General features: G+C 44.6%; 1 protein-coding gene and 1 pseudogene across 1 annotated transcript in view; one reads left to right on the top strand and one right to left on the bottom strand.

Annotated features, from left to right (window-relative positions):
* LOC134984880 (zinc finger protein 850-like) overlaps window positions 1-20,968 on the top strand; it is a 213,417-nt pseudogene that overhangs the window by 116,135 nt on the left and 76,314 nt on the right.
* LOC134984881 (zinc finger protein 432-like) overlaps window positions 10,572-20,968 on the bottom strand; it is a 55,015-nt gene continuing 44,618 nt past the window's right edge. Inside the window, exons 6-7 of the mRNA XM_063950358.1 lie at window positions 14,358-15,563; window positions 10,572-14,122 (exon numbers count right to left, since the gene is read on the bottom strand). Coding sequence (XP_063806428.1) covers window positions 12,285-14,122; window positions 14,358-15,563 — 3,044 coding nt within the window. The 3' untranslated portion in view covers window positions 10,572-12,284. The remainder of the gene's footprint in view (window positions 14,123-14,357; window positions 15,564-20,968) is intronic.

Genomic DNA, 20,968 nt, shown 5'->3' with positions numbered 1-20,968 from the left:
GAATCTCGATTACAAGTTACTTACCAAAATATTAGCGGATCGGATTAAACATTTACTCCCTCATATTATACATAAGGACCAAACAGGATTTATCTGGCGAAGACACTCTGAGGTCAACGTACGACGGGTCCTGTCAGCTATCTATGCTTCCTCCTCCTCTTTTTCTCTCGCCACTCACCCATTTATCCTATCTCTTGACGCAGAAAAAGCGTTCGATCTGGGTGACTGGGATCACCTTTTCTCTTCTCTTTCACTTTTTGGCTTTCCTGCCCCTTTTGTAAATCTCCTGAAACTCCTTTACACTACTCCTCGGACGCAGGTCTGGTGTAATGGAGTTCTATCCCCAGCTTTTGAGATACATAGAGGAACCAGACAGGGATGCCCCCTGTCACCCTTACTCTTCGCCATAGCGCTGGAGCCTCTGGCGATAGCCTTATGACAATCCCCAAGATTTAAAGGAATCAAAATGGGGGACGTGGATCTCCGCCTGGCCCTTTTTGCCGATGACATGCTCTTGTTTGTCTCAGACCCAGTGACCTCCATCCCAGAGATTCTGGGCCTGATTCAGACATTTGGAAATAGGGCAGGATATAGGAGTAATGTAGCTGAATCAGACATTTTACTCTTAGGCCCCACTACAAATGTCCTATCAGATCTCCTTTCATCGCTTTCTTTCAAAATTGCCCCCACAAAAATCACATACCTAGGGATCCAAATCCCGGGAATCTGTCTAGATTGTATGAGGAGAATTACTCCCCTAGCCTGGCACGAGTAACAACACTTTTGGATAGTTGGAAATGACTTCCCTTGTCACTGTTGGGGAGGATAGCAGTGTTACAAAACATAATCTTCCCCAAACTGTTTTACCTTATGCAAATGCTCCCAATCCGACTTAATAATCGAGACATTCAATACCTACGGAAAATTATGTCAAGATTCTTGTGGAAAGGAAAAAAAATCATTCATAGCTTTAGACAAGCTGATGGCTCCTAAGTTGGAGGGTGGGTTCGGGGTCCCTGATTACTCGTCTTATTCAATGGCTTCGCTGTTTCGTTTCGCTGCTGACTGGCTGTTTGATAGGGAACTCTTCACTGACTCCGCACTGGATGAGGCCTTGTTCGCTCCTTATTCCCCGGGAGCTCTGCTACTTTGAAACATAGAATTTGTCGGCAGATAAGAACCACTTGGCCCATCTAGTCTGCCCCTTATTTTTATTTTTTTTATATTATTTTTTATCACTGACCTTATTTGATCCTTATTTCTTTGTAAGGATATCCTTATGTCTATCCCATGCATGTTTAAATTGCTCTACTGTCTTAGCCTCTACCACCTCTGATGGGAGGCTATTCCACTTGTCCACTACCCTTTCTGTGAAATAATTTTTCCGCAAATTTCCCCTGAACCTCCCCCCCTCCAGTCTCAGTGCATGTCCTCGTGTCCTATTGCTTCTCTTCATTTGGAGAATGTTTCCCTCCTGGACTTTGTTAATACCCTTCATATATTTGAAAATTTCTATCATGTCCCCCCTTTCCCTTCTCTGCTCCAAACTATACATATTGAGATTTCTTAGTCTTTCTGGGTATGTTGTGTGATGTAGGCCATGCACCATTTTAGTTGCCCTCCTTTGTACAGTTTCTAATGTATTAATATCCTTTTGAAGATATGGCCTCCAGAACTGAATACAGTATTCTAGATGAGGTCGTACCAATGACCTATACAGTGGCATTATTACTTCTTTCTTTCTGCTGCTGATTCCTCTCCCAATGCAGCCAAGCATCTGACTAGCCTTCCTCATTGCCTTGTTACATTGCTTACCTGCTTTTAAGTCATCTGAAATAGTGACTCCTAGATCCCTTTCCTCCTCAGTAGTTTCCAGTATAGTGCCATTAATACTGTATTTAGCTTTAGGATTTTTGAGACCCAAGTGCATGATTTTGCATTTTTTGGCATTAAACTGTAACTGCCAGACTCTTGACCATTCCTCTAGTCTACCTAGATCCTCAATCATTTGTTTTACCCCACCTGGTGTGTCTACCTTACCTTACTTTGTAAACCTTCTTTGATCCCCTCATCAATTCGCAATAATCCCCTTTTCCATGATATCTATTATAACTGGCGCTCCCTACACAAAAAATTCAGGAGTAATCCAGAAATCTCACAATGCATCCCACTATGGGGCAACCCTGCATTTCCCCCATCTCTTATTAATCCTAATTACCGACTCTGGAAAGAGAAGGGTCCCTCTAACTCCTCCAGGGTCTTTGATCCGGGAGGCTCAATGCGGTCTTTTTCCTTCCTCCAAGAGAAGTTCAACCTACCTCACACCCACTTTTACATGTACCTACAAGTCAGACACTATTTAAACCCCACAAATCCCAAACATAACCACCCCCAAGACAACTCTTCTCTTTCCACCCCACTGTCACTTTCACTTGCTGCACACAGAGTTGGACCCACACGCATCAGACAGATATATAACATCCTGACTTCTAGATCAACAGAACACAGATGGAATAGATTATTAGACCAATGGCGAAAAGATATACCCAGTCTAACTTCCCATCAGCAACTCAGTGAGCACTATATCTCCTCTCTGAAAGCCTTAGCCTCCCCGTACTTACAGGAGGTACATCTTCGCACCCTACAGAGGGCATATATTTCCCCCACACAACATGCCCGATTTAATCCCACGGAATCTGGGGAATGTCCCAAATGTCATGTCAGTGTAGCCTCGTTTTATCACATGTTTTGGGAGTGTGGTCTGATCCGCCGCTTCTGGCATAAAGTAATGGCCTTTATTAACCAGCTATTACACATCCATGTGGAAGCGACACCGCTATCTTGCCTGTGTGCAAATTTCTCAGAATGGGACTTAGGACCAGGGAGATGGAAAATACAACCATTTCTAACCATCCTAGTAACGGTATCAAAAAAAAATATCCTGTCTCACTGGCTCTTGTCCACATCCCCGACTCTGACGGAGGTGCACAGTAAACTTTTGCAGATCTTATACTATGACAGAAAATCGGCCCAAATTAATATTGAATCAGGGATTAAAACCTTTTATAAAAAATGGGGTCTATATATTGATTCACGGGATCAGACCACACAGACTCAAATATTTAAGGTTTTGAACACACAAAATGGTTCTTGCATAGGAAATTATTGGAAGACACCTTGCCGTGACCCTCCACACTAATATCTACTAGTACCTTTGGGACAAGAACACCATGTTTCCTATAATTGTGCTACTACATCAATTGCGATTCTTCTCACTATATATTTATAGATAGGACATCCTTATATTCCCCAATCATTCACCCTCATGTGTTACCCTCCTCTTCCCCTTCCCCTTCCCTTTTGAGCACTCACTTTTTACTTCTCTTTCTTTTCTCTTTCCTCTGTTTAGTGTTATATATATGTCAGGATACCGAATTCCAAAAGAATCGAACCTCATTATTATGTTTATTGTTATTTACGAAAAGGTAATCTGGTTCTAGAGGTGTATACACCTTTCTTTATGATTCTGATGATAAAGCGTTGATGGAGACCCCTACGGTTTTGACCCCACAGTTTTGATGTACAAGACAGATTTACATAAACACTATATCCCTTGGTTAATGTTAGTGCAATAATCTTGTGACAAAATACGGATTTATGGTTTGGAGTCCACAAGTCTAGATTCTACGGATCTGAACTGTCCCCCTCTTAACAGACTATAATGTATTTGTCAACTTTAGCCTTAACTTCATAATCTCCATTGTCTGCTACTTCGTTGTTTCATATTGAATTTATATTATGTGAAAATCCTAATAAACAGATTTAAAAAAAATATATATATAAATGAAGTAGTAGAAGCACATATCATGTAAAAGCCTGTTATTGAAAGGTGGATTGAAAAGAACCTCACTGTAGCTGATTTATTTATACATTGTTGCTTATCCAATTGCTACATACTCTGACATTGATTGTAGCTGATACGGCTTAAATCCTTCCCTTCACACAGGGAGAGCAGGCTGCGGTGTAACACATTTGTTACAGTTCTCCTGCTGGCAGTACTGTAATGATGGGGTATATGTAATTGCGGTCGAATTGCCGCAAATGTAAAAAATCGGGGCATTTTAAATTCGACAATGCAATACAGTACTTTTCGACAAAGAAACGGACGTTTCAGATTCGACTTTTTGAAATTTGACAGTTGTTAAATTCGACATGTCTGCAGTGGTAAAAATGCGGCTTTTCGACAAAAGTATATTCAATTGAAGAAAGTCGATTCGACAACAGTCCTTTTCAACAGTCATTTTGTCAATTTCATTCCGCCTCACTTTGCTGGTGGAATCTAATAAAAAATGTAAAAACATGTATTTTTTGTGTTTTTTTTTTATTGCTAATAGCATATCTATTTATATTAGAATGGATTATGTACCTGGTTTGTCTATTAGGAGCCACAAGTATTATTTATATATTTTTTTAACTGACTAAAATAGAGAGAGCATGGTTTTCAGTGGGAAGGGGTGGGAATGGGTTAAAACCAAGAAAAAAAATGTGTGGGGTCCCCCCTCCTAAGCATAACCAGCCTCGGGCTCTTTGAGTCGGTCCTGGTTGTAAAAATACGGGGGGGAAATTGACAGGGGATCCCCCGTATTTTTAGAACCAGCACCGGGCTCTGCGTCCGGTCCTGGTGCAAAAAATACAGGGGACAAAAGATGTAGGGGCCCCCCGTATTTTTAACACCAGCACCGGGCTCCACTAGCTGGAGAGATAATGCCACAGCCAGGGGACACTTTTATATAGGTCCCTGCGGCCGTGGCATTAAATCCCCAACTAGTCACCCCTGACTGGGGTACCCTGGAGGGTAAATCAAAGGTTCCCCCCTCCACCCGAGGGCCGGGGGTGAAGCCCGAGGCTGTTCCCCTCATCCATGGGCTGTGGATGGGAGGCTGATAGCCAACTGACACAAAGAAAGAATATTGTTTTTTGTAGTAGAACTACAAGTCCTGGCAAGCCTCCCCCGCAAGCTGGTACTTGGAGAACCACAAGTACCAGCATGCGGGGGGGGGAATGGGCCCGCTGGTACCGGTAGTTCTACTACAAAAAAAATACCCAAACAAAAACAGTACACGCACACCGTGCAAGTAAAACTTTATTACATACATGCTGACACACACATACTTACCTATGTTCACACGAGGCTCGGTCCACTTCTCCAAGTAGAATCCATGGTGTACCTGAAAATAAAATTATATTCACCAAAATTCAGTGTAGCATCTCTCCTCTTCTTTTTTGTAATCTACGTACTTGGCAAAAAAACAAACCACATTTACCTGGACCACGCTCTGAAAGGGGTCCCATGTTTACACATGGGACCCCTTTCCCCGAATTCTGAGACCCGCTCCATTATCCTCAATGGTGGGAACTTTGCGGTCAGCAGTGAGGTTACTCGCGCCTTCGATACAGTGCCTCACAGGAGACTGATCAAATTAAGGGAACTTGGTCTAGGATATACTATTTGTACATGGATAGGTAATTGGCTTTACAACGAGTAATGGTGAACGGGATGTTCTCCAGCTGGGCACCAGTAGTCAGCAGAATACCACAAGGGTCCGTACTTGGCGCGATACTATTCAATATATTTATCAACAATCTAGGAATAGTCCTGGAAAGCACAGTGTCAATCTTTATGGATGATACTAAACTGTGTAACGTAATTCATTCAGATAGTGATGTGGAGTCTCTACAGAATTACTTATTTATACTTGAAGCCTGGGCGTCTAAATGGGGAATGAGGTTCAATATAGAAAAATGCAAAATGATGCATTTTGGAAAAAAAACACACAAGTATTGTACACTCTAAATGGGGATATTATAGGTATAACTGTAGTGGAAAAAGATTTGGGGGTGCTCATGGATAATAGGCTTACAGTATACAATGTCAAAATGCAGCAAAAAAAGGCAAGGTGCTCGCATGCATAAAACGGGGCATTGAGACAAGGGACGAGGATGTAATCCTGCCACTGTACAAATCATTGGTACGTCTGTATCTGGAATATTGTGTTCAGTTCTGGGCACCATATTATAAAACAGATACAGGAGAACTAGAAAGGGTTCAAAGGCGGGCTACTAAACTGATTAAAGGGTTAGAGACACTGGAGTACGAGGAAAGGCTTGCTAAGTTATATATGTATACACTAGAAAAGTGGTGACTAAGAGGTGACATTATTATCTTCAGATATGTAAAGGGTCAGCACAAGGAGCTAGCAGCGGATTTGTTTATTAAAATAACCCTGTATGGGACACGTGGGCACTCGCTGAGGCTAGAGGAGAGGAAATTCCATATACAACGTAGGAAAGGGTTATTCACGGTAAGAGCATTAAAAATGTGAATCTCCCTGCTGAAGCAGGTAGCAATGGCAGACTCTGTAAATGTATTTAAAAACTGATTAGACAAATTTCTAACAGGAAAGGGTATCCAGGGTTATAGCATTTAATAGTGACATTAAACTGAGAGTGGTAAGAGTCATTGTTGTCAATTGGTACTAAGCCATTACATCAGCAGGTACATTATAATATGATCAGCTGATCACAGAATACAGGTTGAACCCGATGGGCATTTTGCCTCTTTTCAGCCTCACTAATTATGTAACTAGGTAACTATTACCTTATATAGGAGTTTAACCGTATTCAGACGCATAGCAAAAGAAACAACAGTAATAATTATTAGACTCGTATGCATCCGGCACTTATCCAACTATTCATACTCAAAAGGTAGATAGAGACTTAGTACTGTGTTACCCGGCTCAATAGAGTGGGATACAGGGAGACTCACCCCGCTTCCAGGACCGATAAATACGTTAGCAAACGCTGAGCGGATCCAGACGCTAATAGTGTAAACACTCGCCCCATGAACCTGCAGTGATCAGAGACGCACCAGTCACAGTCGCCTATGCTGCGACTGGGTCCTTTTAGATACACAGCGTCTCAGACAGAAGCGGGAAAACGGTTCATGGTGGGAGACTTGGAAGAAACTGGTCATGAATCAGGGGGAGGGGCGACCAGGGGCGCCTCTGACTCCCCACTACGGATACCAATACCAGGGATTGTGGCCTCATACTACCTCTGGAGCCTATGATCCCTAAGGCCTTGCGCTGGTGCACCCTAGGTGGCAGCCGTGTCAGTGACTGGTAGTCTCCTCCAAAACAGTGCGGCTTTGTCAGTGTTCCCCCGCTAAGAAGAACCCATGCCTTACTTTCTCCCCGTGCTCCGGCCACAGCCTGGTAACTTCTGCTGGACTTGCTAGTATATTCGACACAGACGCTCCCCAACAGTGCCGTAACTAGACATTTTAGTGATGTGTGCAAGAAACAGCATCGGCGCCCCACCCCTTAATGCAAACCAGCGGAAGTGCGCGTCGTAGGCGTGCGCAAAAAATATAGGGGCTGGGCTTCACGGGAAAGGGGTGTGGCCACAAAATACCACCAATTCATACACTGGTCTCCATTATTCAAATGACGCTGCACAGTAGTGCCCTTTTTTCACATTACGGCAGACAGATTCCCCTTTTTACACAATACGGCAGACAGCGTCCCCTTTTTTTTTACACATTACGGCAGACAGCGTCCCCTTTTTGGCACATTACGGCAGACAGCGTCCCCTTTTTTACACATTACGGCAGCCAGCGTCCCCCTCTTTTACACATTGCGGCAGACAGTGTCCCCTTTTTCACATTACAGCAGACAGCGCCCCCATTTTTACACAGTACGCCAGACAGCGTCCTCCTTTTTACACATTGTGGCAGCCAGTCCCCCTTTTTACACATTACAGCAGACAGCGTCCACCTTTTTAACACATTATGGCAGACAGCACCCCCTTTTTACACATTACGGCAGACAGCATCCCCCATTTTACACATTACGGCAGACAGCATCCCCCATTTTACACATTGCGGCAGCCAGTCCCCCTTTTTACACATTACGGCAGATAGCGTCCCCTTTTTACACATTACGGCAGACAGCATCCTCCTTTTTACACATTGCTGCAGCCAGTCCCCCCTTTATACACATTACGGCAGACAGCGTCCCCCTTTTTACACATAAGGGCAGACATTGTCCCCCTTTTTACACATTACGGCAGACAGCATCCCCCTTTTTATACATTACGGCAGACAGCGTCCCCTGTTTTACACATTACAGCAGACAGCGCCCCCTTTTTTACACAGTACGGCAGACAGCGTCCTCCTTTTTACACATTGCGGCAGCCAGTCCTCCTTTTTACACATTACGGCAGACAGCGTCCCCCTTTTTACACATTGCGGCAGACAGTCCCCCTTTTTACACATTACGGCAGAAAGGATAGAGAAAGAAAGAGAGAGATACTTACCATCTCCCCGCTGGCAGTCAGGCTCCTCGTGCTGGCAGCTTCCTCGGTGCAGGCAAGGGAGAAGGAGGGAGGGGGACTGGAGCCGCAGCAGCGCTATGTAATTGGTAGTAGCGCTGCTGCAGCAGTCCCCTCTCCTTCTGTAATTGCTGCCCAACGCCGCTTTGAATGCTGGGATGGAGGAACCGCATCCCAGCATTCACAGCAGCGCCAGGCAGCCAATACGGAAGGAGAGGGGACTCCGTACTCATACATACATGACTTTCTGGGAGTGTCTCGTCCTGGCTGTCTGTGATGCAGCCCCACTGCTCCCACTCTTTCCGTACTCATACATACATGCCTTTCTGGGAGTGTCTCGTCCTGGTTGTCAGTGATGCAGCCCCACTGCGCCCACTCTCTCCGTACTCATACATACATGCCTTTCTGGGAGTGTCTCGTCCTGGTTGTCAGTGAGACAGGGTCTCTGGCACAGCTGTGTAATCATGATGTGAGTGTGTGTGCTGAGTAGTGAGTACTGCTAGCAGCAAGTCTCACAGCTTAACTGCAGTGTAGCAGTGTGGTGGGGGTGGGGAGAAGGGGGTTGCTACACCAATGAGTCAAGGAATGGAGGAGTGGTTTGATGGGACTCACACAGCAGGTGGTGAAAAGCTTAAAAATGAGGAGTGGTTGGAAGGGGAAGGAACTGGTAGGTGTAGAATGGATTAGTGAGGGTAAGGACACTCAAGGGAAATTGGAGTGGGAGCCCACAGGTACCAAACTGGGTAAAGAGCAGCTTTTAGGAAGGAAATTGGTGAGCCAGTCCCTGTGGTTGACACTTCTCTGCCTCATGTGGGGTGGATCCTTGGACTCTCCAGTTCCTCTAGAGCAGGGCTGGCCAAACCAGTCCTCGAGATCTACCAACAGTACACATTTTCCAGACCACCTAGCTGGTGCACAGGTGTAGTCATTACTAATTAAGATGTGCTGCATTCATTCCTAACTGACAATTCTACAGATCTCCAGGAGGCCTGGAAAACATGAACTGTTGGTAGATCTCGAGGACCGGTTTGGCCAGCCCTGCTCTAGAGGCTGTGGATTCTTCTTGCCCACTACCTAGTGGTTCTGTGGTCATCTCAGGCCATGAACCTCCAAGGTGCCTGGCCTCCAGATTAACATGTAATGGTCATGGAGGTGGTCCTGGGCTCTGTAGAGGAGGAGGTGGAAAAAGCAAAGGAAAGTAGTGTCCCTTCTGAAGGGGCAATGGTGGACATTGTGAATGGTGAAAGGAAGGTTTTTGTGGGCAAAGAGTGAGTTATGCCATATATCCCAGAAGCATGGGTCTTCAGCCTATGGCCCTCATTCCGAGTTGTTCGCTCGCTAGCTGCTTTTAGCAGCTTTGCACACGCTAAGCCGCCACCCTCTGGGAGTGTATTTCAGCTTAGCAGAATTGCGAACGAAAGATTAGCAGATTTGTGAATAGAAATTTATTTGCAGTTTCTGAGTAGCTCGAGACTTACTCTGCCACTGCGATCAGTTCAGTCAGTTTCGTTCCTGGTTTGACATCACAAACACACCCAGCGTTCACCCAGACACTCCCCCGTTTCTTCAGACACTCCCGCGTTTTTCCCAGAAACGCAAGCGTTTTTTCGAACACACATAAAACGTCCAGTTTCCGCCCAGAAACACCCACTTCCTGTCAATCACACTCCGATCACCAGAACAAAGAAATTTCTTCATAAAGCCGTGAGTAAAATACCAAACTTATTAGCAAATTTACTTGGCGCAGATGCACTGCGAACATTGCGCATGCGCATTAGCGACTAATCGCTCCGTTGCAAAAAAAAAAATAACGAGCGAACAACTCGGAATGAGGGCCCATATGATGTGCCACCATTAATGTGGCTTCTGTCTTGTCCGACCAAGCTTGATTTATGGGCTTTGTAATTTTTTAAAGCAGGATAAAGGCTGAGTTTTTTTTTTATTTCTGCAGTAGACTAGAATAAGCCCAGACATTCCCACTTCCATTATACCACCTGAATGTGACGGTCAGTGACCACCGTGCCATCACTTACCTGTATGCTTACACGAAACAGAATGATGGAACACTTATAAAGGTTTCTTTACATCTTCTGGGGTCCACTCCGAGATTAGACATTATGGCGTAATTACTCAGACGGGAATATAAAACAGAATAAAAAATAAAAGCTATAATGCAATAATTAGATGCAAACAAAAGCTTTTATTATGAAATCATACAGGGGAGTATCCGCACCATATAGATGTAACATACAACAAACCACCGCAGATGGAACCCGGGTGACTCTAATGCACATGGTAATGTACAGGGTATATATGGACAGGATCTTGTATCAGAAAACACTCAGCACTCCTTATCAAGATGAGTGTCTGCAACAAGTTAGGCAAACTAGAAGTGAAAACACGTTCCAATGGCCGCCATACTGTCGTGCAGCAATACAGATTGTGGAAACTGGTATTAGACATTCACATTTACACAAAGCACAAGATACAAAATAAACAGCAGAAAAAAGACCTAAGCATTTGGGATGTATTATTTAGGAAGTAAATAGAGGTACATTAATGAAAAGCGTGAGTAACAGTCATCAGTCTGCTTGTGAAGGTCTCTAGAGTGGAGGCCTCTTGGACTGTGCAAGGCAGTGAGTTCCATGGTCAGGGCTGCAAAACTAAAAGTTCAACCCATAAATGAATGACAGGAGATTCTTGGTACTGCTGGTAACAGTCCTTCATCTGTAGAAGCAAGCAAGCAGGGCAGTAAGGAGGTAGAAGCTGCTTCTAGTACCTTGGACCATGTAATGTTGGGCTGGGAAGGTCATTTAGCCAATTATGAAATAGATTTGTCATCTTACAGGCAGCCGGTGAAGGGAGTAGAGAATGGGTGTTATGTGGCAGGAACGGGCTGGTTAGGTAACAGCCTGGCTGCTGCATTCTGTACTAGCTGCAAGCTCTGTAATTCTTTTGCTGGGTGACCCAGGTAGATGGCATTGCAGTAGTCTATGAACTTCTGAGGGAATCAAGTGTTTGATTCTGGCTATGGTCCACAGATGGAAGAATGAGGATTTTCAGATGGAAGAATGAGGATTTGTATGTGGCGGATACCTGATGTCTGTGTCAGCCACATACCAGGACAACACAAAGATTCAGCACATGATCAGTATTTTGCAATTCTGAACACCAAAGCATAAATCCAGATGGTTGGTAAAGCTGTAGTCTTGTCCTTTGTTGGGGAGCTTCTATTATGTTTCACAAAGACTGAGTCACAGCCAACTGGTATCATCCACCCCTGGCGCTCAGCTAGACAACCATTTAGGATTGGTATTAGGTTCTCAGTACATGGGCCCTCATCCCGAGTTGTTCGCTTGCAAGTTGCTTTTAGCTGCATTGCACACGCTAAGCCGCCGCCCTGTGGGAGTGTATGTTAGCATAGCAAAATAGCGAGTACACATTTCTTAGCAGTTTCTGAGTAGCTCGAGACTTACTCTGCCATTGCAATCATTTCTGTCAGTTTCGTTCCTGGTTTGACGTCACAAACACACCCAGCGTTCGCCCAGACACTCCCCCGTTTCTCCAGCCACTCCCGCGTTTTTCCCAGAAATGGTAGCTTTTTTTCACAAACACCCATAAAACGGCTAGTTTCCGCCCAGAAACACCCACTTCCTGTCAATCACATTACGATCACCAGAACGAAGAAAAAACCTCGTAATGCCGTGAGTAAAATACCTAACTTCATAGCAAATTTACTTTGCGCAGTCGCACTGCGGACATTGCGCATGCGCAGTAAGCGGAAAATCGCAATATAGCGAAAATCGGCAACGAGCGAACAACTCAGAATGACCACCATGGAGCAAAAAGCAGGTCATCAGCATAGCAGTGGTAGACCAGGCCATGATGTCTGATTATATCACCCAGTGGTAGCATGTATATTTTATAAAGCATAGGAGATAGGATTGACCCTTGAGGAACATTGCATGACAGTGATAATTATACTCCAGAAGATTTAAATGGTTCTGTACTTGGGTAATGTCGAATATGTTCAACAAGAGCAGATTTATTTCACGGCATGAAAATGGCTTCTCACCTGTGTGACTTCTCTGATGTCTGACAAGATGTGATTTTTGTGTAAAACATTTCCCACACTCAGAGCAAGAAAACAGCTTCTCACCTGTGTGACTTTGCTGATGTGTAACAAGATATGATTTCTGTGCAAAACATTTCCCACACTCAGAACATGGAAATGACTTCTCACCTGTGTGACTTTGCTGATGTGTAACAAGATGTGATTTCGGTGTAAAACATTTCCCACACTCCGAGCAAGAAAATGGCTTCTCACCTGTGTGACTTCTCTGATGTATAAGAAGGTGGGATTTCCAGGTAAAACTTTTCCCGCACTCACAGCAAGAAAATAGCTTCTCACGTGTGTGGGTTCCCTGATGTATAACAAGATCTGATTTCCGTGCAAAACATTTCCCACACTCAGAACATGGAAATGCTTTCTCACCTGTGTGACTTATCTGATGTATAACAAGAGCTGATTTATTTCTCAGAGTATAGAAATGGCCTCTCACCTGTGTGAGTTCGCTGATGTCTAACAAGATGTAATTTTTGTGTAAAACATTTTCCGCTCTCGGAGCAAGAAAATGGTTTCTCACCTGTGTGACTTTGCTGATGTCTAACAAGATGCGATTTCTGTGCAAAATATTTCCCACACTCAGAACATGGAAATGGCTTCTCACATGTGTGACTTTGCTGATGTGTAACAAGATGTGATTTCTGTGCAAAACATTTCCCACACTCAGAACATGGAAATGGCTTCTCACCTGTGTGACTTTGCTGATGTGCAACAAGATGTGATTTCTGTGCAAAACATTTCCCACAGTCAAAACAAGGAAATGCCTTCTCACCTGTGTGACTTTGCTGATGTGTAACAAGATGTGATTTCTGTGCAAAACATTTCCCACACTCAGAACATGGAAATGACTTCTCACCTGTGTGACTTTGCTGATGTGTAACAAGATGTGATTTCTGTGTAAAACATTTCCCACACTCCGAGCAAGAAAATGGTTTCTCACCTGTGTGACTTCTCTGATGTATAAGGTGGGATTTCCAGGTAAAACTTTTCCCGCACTCACAGCAAGAAAATAGCTTCTCACCTGTGTGACTTCTCCGATGTGCAGCAAGATGTGATTTTTGTGTAAAACATTTCCCACACTCCGAGCAAGAAAATGGTTTCTCACCTGTGTGGCTTCTGTGATGTTTAACAAGATGTAATTTGTGTGCAAAACATTTCCCACACTCAGAACATGGAAATGGCTTTTCACCTGTGTGACTTCTCTGATGTATAACAAGGTGCGATTTACAGGTAAAACTTTTCTCGCAGAGCAAGAAAATAGCTTCTCACCTGTTTGACTTCTCTGATGTGTAACAAGATGTGATTTTTTTGTAAAACATTTCCCGCACTCAGAGCAAGAAAATGGCTTCTTACCTGTGTGACTTCTGTGATGTATAACAAGATCTGATTTCTGTGCAAAACCTTTCCCACATTCAGAACATGGAAATGGCTTCTCACCTGTGTGACTTCTGTGATGTAGAACAAGATCTGATTTCTGTGCAAAACATTTCCCACACTCAGAACATGGAAATGGCTTCTCACCTGTGTGACTTCTGTGATGTAGAACAAGATCTGATTTCTGTGCAAAACATTTCCCACACTCAGAACATGGAAATGGCTTTTCACCTGTGTGACTTCTCTGATGTATAACAAGGTGGGATTTCCAGGTAAAACTTTTCCCGCACTCACAGCAAGAAAATAGCTTCTCACGTGTGTGGGTTCCCTGAAGTATAACAAGATCTGATTTCCGTGCAAAACATTTCCCACACTCAGAACATGGAAATGCTTTCTCACCTGTGTGACTTATCTGATGTATAACAAGAGCTGATTTATTTCTCAGAGTATAGAAATGGCCTCTCACCTGTGTGAGTTCGCTGATGTCTAACAAGATGTAATTTTTGTGTAAAACATTTTCCGCACTCGGAGCAAGAAAATGGTTTCTCACCTGTGTGACTTTGCTGATGTGTAACAAGATGTGATTTCTGTGCAAAACATTTCCCACACTCAGAACATGGAAATGACTTCTCACCTGTGTGACTTTGCTGATGTGTAACAAGATGTGATTTCTGTGTAAAACATTTCCCACACTCCGAGCAAGAAAATGGTTTCTCACCTGTGTGACTTCTCTGATGTATAAGAAGGTGGGATTTCCAGGTAAAACTTTTCCCGCACTCACAGCAAGAAAATAATTTCTCACCTGTGTGACTTCTCTGATGTGCAGCAAGATGTGATTTTTGTGTAAAACATTTCCCACACTCTGAGCAAGAAAATGGTTTCTCACCTGTGTGGCTTCTGTGATGTCTAACAAGATGTAATTTGTGTGCAAAACATTTCCCACACTCAGAACATGGAAATGGCTTTTCACCTGTGTGACTTCTCTGATGTATAACAAGGTGCGATTTACAGGTAAAACTTTTCTCGCACTCAGAGCAAGAAAATGGCTTCTCACCTGTGTGACTTCTGTGATGTAGAACAAGATCTGATTTCTGTGCAAAACATTTCCCACACTCAGAACATGGAAATGGCATCTCACCTGTGTGACTTCTGTGATGTATAACAAGATGTGATTTCCGTGTAAAACAGTTCCCACACTCAGAACATGGAAATGGCTTCTCACCTGTGTGACTTTGCTGATGTGTAACAAGTTGTGATTTTTGTGTAAAACATTTCCTGCACTCAGAGCAAGAAAATGGCTTCTCACCTGTGTGACTTCTCTGATGTATAACAAGATCTGATTTGCACGTAAAATATTTCCCACACTTTGAGCATATCAGTGGCCTTTCACCTGCCTTACCTGTGTGTGGGTTAACAGGCTTTGTGTTCTGTGTAAAATATTTGGCATCTATAGAACAGGGAAACTCTGTATCTACTCTCAGAGCTGTAACAGATGCACCAATATCAGAGTGATCAGGAGAACATTCCCCAGGATCAGCTGATAGAGCTGGATGTATAATTGGGGTAATGGGGTTATCTCCTGGAGAATCCGGTCTACTGTCATTATCTTTTATGTCACAATCCGGGGATAACATTAGATGTCCTTCTGAGATATTCCTGCTTGTGTGTCCATCTGCTGGAAATAAAATACATTCTGGAAATGTGAAATTTTCTGTAACAATATTAATCTTGTAAACAATAGAAGATGACTCTCTGGGACAATTAACTGTAAATGTGTGTGTATAATAAAACATAACTTTTAATAAAGGCTTTATAATATTGTGTCTCATACTATCATTGTGTCCACCCTCCTGAGAACACTCACAATAACAAATGTATTATAATAAGACTTAGATATATCTCTCTCTTGTACTGGTAACTAACCATGAAGTATAAATGGAGATGTAGTCACTCGCCAAGTCCTATGTCAGCACCAATGTAAAACAATGGATGGGGAACATATCGTATGAATTGGAGATTCTAGATGAACAATAACATCAGTCATATGAGCTGATGGATCAGAGAAATGTCTCCTAACGTTACTCCTGGAAGCATTGGTAAGGTAGCATTCCTTTATGTGTGTGCTCATACGCTGGTAAGCCTGTACATATGTTACTCACCCTTATATAAGGTATATTCCTACAGCAGAGTAGGTGTGGTACAAGGTACTTTACATGCAATACACCATATAATACCCTGTAATCATCATCATCTGCTAGGTTATAATCTACTTTCTCTTACGTCCTAGAGGATGCTGGGTCCATTTAGTACCATGGGGTATAGATGGGTCCTTTGGGAGCCACTGGCACTTTAAGAGTTTAATAGTGTGGGCTGGCCCCTCCCTCTATGCCCCTCCTACCAGACTCAGTTTAGAAAATGTGCCCAGAGGAGCAGGTCACAGCTAGGGGAGCTCCTAGGAGTTTTCTTAGCTTTTTATTTACCATACTGAGAAAGAGACGCAGTTTTTGAGACAATCTGTAGTGGGTTTGAAGTATTCAGCTCCCACTACTTCATCTAAAACCCCACCTACATACCCTAAAAAACGTGCACTTGCCCAGATAATGCAAGCTGACACTGATACCGACTCTGATACAGGGGATGGGGATATGCAGGGGGGGAGGGGAATGCATCCCTTGCTAAAGGGGTGCAGCTACTGACTGAAGCCATTAGGGATGTTTTGCATATTTCTAAGAAGGTTCCGTAACAAGAGGAATCTTATATTACAGTAAATAAGAAATCATCGCATACCTTCCCTGCTTCTTAGGTGTTAAACTGCCTGGTTTAGAAAATCCAACGAAAACCCACAGAAAAATATTCCAGATCCCTAAAAGAATTTTCATTGCTTTCCCTTTCCCTGAAGAGGATAGGAAGAAGTGGGAAAACCCACCTATAGTAGACGCTTCTGTATCTAGGCTGTCTAAAAAGGTGGTTTTACCTGTCCCTGGTTCAACCGCCTTAAAGGAGCAGGCTGACCGTAATATTAGGACTACGCTCAAATCACTATAGACTGCAACAGGCGTGGCTTTAAGGCCCACTACTGCTTGTGCATGGATTTCTAAAGCCATAGTAAAGTGGTCAGGCATCTTACTAAAGGACTTAGATACTATGGATAGGAGTGACATGGACTTGTTTTTACGTCACATACAGGATTCTGCAAGTTTCATGGTGGAGGCCATGAAGGACATTGGCCTGCTTAATGCAAGGGCTACTTCCATGGCTGTCTCCAAACCCCCTCCAACCTTCTTTAGAGGAGGTCAGGGAAGATCCAAAAAACCTGCACCAACAGGTTACCAGGAAAAGAAACCAGGTTTTGCTTCCTTCAAATCTTCAGCATGACGTTGGACCTCCCAGCATGGAGATCAGGCAGGTGGGAGCGAGCCTAAAAGATTTCAGTGACATCTGGGCGTCATCATGCTTAGACCCCTGGGTAAAAGATATTGTTGCCATGGGGTACAGACTAGAGTTTCAGCAACTCTCACCTCACAGATTCTTCAAATCAGGCTTACCAGCTTCGCTGACAGAAAGTGCTATCCTACAGTAAGCCATTAAAAAATTGGTACGAACAAATGTCATTGTTCCAGTTCCACCTTACCCAAAAACCAAGGGTTTTTACTCAAACCTGTTTGTGGTACCAAAACCGGATGGTTCGGTAAAGCCTATATTGAACCTGAAGTAATTGAACCCCTACTTGAGGGTTTTCCAATTCAAGATGGAGTCTCTGAGAGTGGTGAGCTCAGGTCTGGAGGAGGGGGAAATCCTAGTATCCCTGGATATCAAGGATGCGTACCTTCACATTTCGCTCTGGCCGCCTCACCAGGCCTATCTACGGTTTGCATTACAGGACTGTCACTTTCAGTTCCAGACGTTGCCATTTGGACTCTCCACAGCACCGAAAGTGTTCACCAAGGTCATGGCGGAGATGATGCTACTCCTACGCAAACAGGGAGTGAACATAATTCCATATCTGGACGTTCTGCTGATAAAGGCATCTTCCAAGGAGAAGCTGTTGCAGAGTATTGCACTCTTAACTCAACTACTCTGGGATCATGGGTGGATCCTGAACCTTCCAAAGTCACATTTGGAACTGACAAGGAGACTGCCCTTCCTGGGGATGATGCACACCAGTGCCTGCAGAAATGTACTGGTGTCTGAACTGTTATGCACACCAGTGCCTGCAGGAATGTACTGGTGTCTGAACGGAGAGGGATGCAAAACAAATGAACTCACAGACAGACTGGGAAATATGACATTACGTACACAGAAGGTGATAGGGTAACAAAATAAACACAAAGTGAACAGAGAATCCCAGAGGCTAAGAAACTGGGTGTCTCCCTAGTATTAGGAATGCTCAGATGGAAAAAGCAAGATGTTGTGTTTTAATACGTAGAGAACCCGAAATGCTGTTGCTAAGGGCAACAGCAAAACCCTAAAGGGTTACCAACGGGTGTGGCAGTAAACTCCTTGGTCAGAGATGGAATAATAGACACAAGGAGAGTCTCCACAATCCTAATCCTCACTTGCAGTGCACAGGTTCAGCTTACTGCCACTAAACTAACACCTGAACACCTTGCACAGTGAGAAAGGATTTTGGCAGGCAAGTCTGAGAATACAGCCGCAAACTTGCTAAATTCACATAGTAGCAAAAGAACCCCAGCAAGTTAAACGACTGACTCCAGTCTTACTGCTAGGTCTGGATTGGCAGAGTGTAGTACCAAATCCCCAGGCCTATTTGCAGTAAGCAACAACAAATACAAAGCTACACATTACTGGCTAACTTTCAGGAACTGACTAACCAACAAAGATTCAGCAGCATCTGCTTAACCTGAGAAGAGGGTTTATAAAGCAGGTGCTGTCCACGCCCCACTCAGACCTCACAGACTGTGAGCACAAAAACCAGCACCGGATCCCCTGCCGTGCACAGAGCCTGTACCCACTGCACAGCAAAAGACCCGAACCGGAGTATCAGCTGCGCTCAGGTTACCCTGCTAGCACTTGTCTCCCGGTTGCCATGACGACGTGGCAGCACAGGGCAGGAGACCCTAACAGTACCCCCCCTCTGACGAGGGGTCAAAGAACCCCTACCACCGGGTTTATCGGGGAACTGCGAGAAGAAAGAGTGTATCTTTCTGGGGGCATGAAGATCACAACTGCGCACCCACGACCGCTCCTCCGGGCCATACCCCTTCCAGTGCACCAAAAATGACAGCCGACCCCGAACCATCTTGGAATCAAGAATCCTTTCAACAACAAACTCCCTCTGGCCACGTATCAGAAGAGGGGAAGGTCTTCCACTGGAAGAAGGATTACTAATCGCCCGTTTTAAAAGGGAACAATGAAATGTTTTATTGATACTCAAAGAACGGGGCAGATCTAACTGAAATGCCACCGGATTGATAACCCTGGTGATCTTATAAGGGCCGATGAACCGGGGGCCTAACTTATGAGATGGCTGTCTCAACTTCAAATTCTTGGTAGACAACCAGACGAAGTCTCCTAATTTGAAGCTGCAGGGTCTTTTCCGCTTATCAAAAACCCTTTTGGTCACTAATGATACAGACACAAGGGCTTTCTTCACTTTCCTCCAAATACCTCTAAGAACCGAAACCACAGAGGAACCACCAGGCGTGGAGTCCAGGGGGTCAAAAGAATTGGCCTTAGGATGATGCCCATACACACAAAGGAAGGGAGAGATCCCTGTAGCAGAGTGAGCCGCGTTGTTATAGGCAAACTCCGCCATGGACAGATGAGCAACCCAGTCAGTCTGACACTTGGAGACATAACACCTAAGGAACTGCTCCAAGGACTGGTTCACCCTTTCAGTCTGCCCATTAGACTGCCGATGGTAGCCTGACGACAAGCTGACAGAAATCTGGAGATTGGAACAAAATGCCCTCCAGAATTTGGCCACAAACTGGGATCCGCGGTCAGAGACCACATCAAGTGGCAACCCGTGGAGACGCACAACATGCAGCATAAATAATTCAGACAGGCGTCTGGCCGATGGCAGCCCAACCAGTGGAACGAAGTGCGCCATCTTCGAAAACCTGTCAACGACAACCCAGATGGCTGTCATCCCCGAGGATTTGGGCAAGTCCACCACAAAATCCATTGAAATGTGGGTCCATGGCTTAGATGGAATAGAGAGTGGATGTAATGGGCCAGCAGGAACCCCTCTAGGAGTCTTATTTCGGGCACAGATGTCACATGCCCGAACCCACTGATCCACATCCCTAGCCACCGAGGGCCACCACACCGCCCTAGATAGCAACTCCCGAGTTCTGGCAATACCCGAGTGACCTGCCGACTTCTTGGCATGGAATTCCAGGAACACTCGCTGTCTTAACCTAGGAGGCACAAACAAAAGACCTACCGTAAGGTCTGGAGGAGCCTGCTCCTGTGCTCTAAGGACTAATGACAAGAGGTCCTGGGTAATGCCCACTTTAATACATGATGGGGACACAATGGGCAACGGCTCCTCGGTGGTCTCCTGGATTGGAGCAAAACTCCGTGAGAGCGCATCAGCCTTGATGTTTTTTGACCCAGGGCGATATGTTATCAAAAAATTAAAGCAAGCAAAAAACAAAGCCCATCGTGCCTGCCTGGCATTGAGATGCTTCGCTGACTATGCCAAATATGCCAAATTCTTATGGTCGGTGAGAATGAGACCACAAACTTAGCCCCCTCAAGCCAGTGTCTCCACTCCTCGAGTGCATCCTTAATAGCCAACAATTCACGGTTACCCACGTCATAATTCATCTCGGCAGGCGAAAATTTACGGGAAAAGTAAGCACAGGGATGAAGGCGATTATCAGACACTCCCATCTGAGAGAGCACTGCCCCAATACCCATCTCAGAGGCATCCACCTCCACCACAAAAGGACGCTCTGGATCTGGGTGTCGCAGCACCTTGGCCGAGACAAATGCCCTTTTGAGACGGGCAAAAGCCGCTTTGGCCTCACAAGACCAGTGAGCAACATCCGCCCCTTTCTTAGTGAGTGCCACCAAGGGCGCCACTATAGACGAAAATCGTCTATAAAA

This window comes from Pseudophryne corroboree, assembly GCF_028390025.1.
Source record: "Pseudophryne corroboree isolate aPseCor3 chromosome 3 unlocalized genomic scaffold, aPseCor3.hap2 SUPER_3_unloc_9, whole genome shotgun sequence".
In the NCBI taxonomy this organism is placed as follows: domain Eukaryota; kingdom Metazoa; phylum Chordata; class Amphibia; order Anura; family Myobatrachidae; genus Pseudophryne; species Pseudophryne corroboree.
Note: the sequence above shows the minus strand (reverse complement) of the source record. Positions and strands in the feature narration are given on the sequence as shown.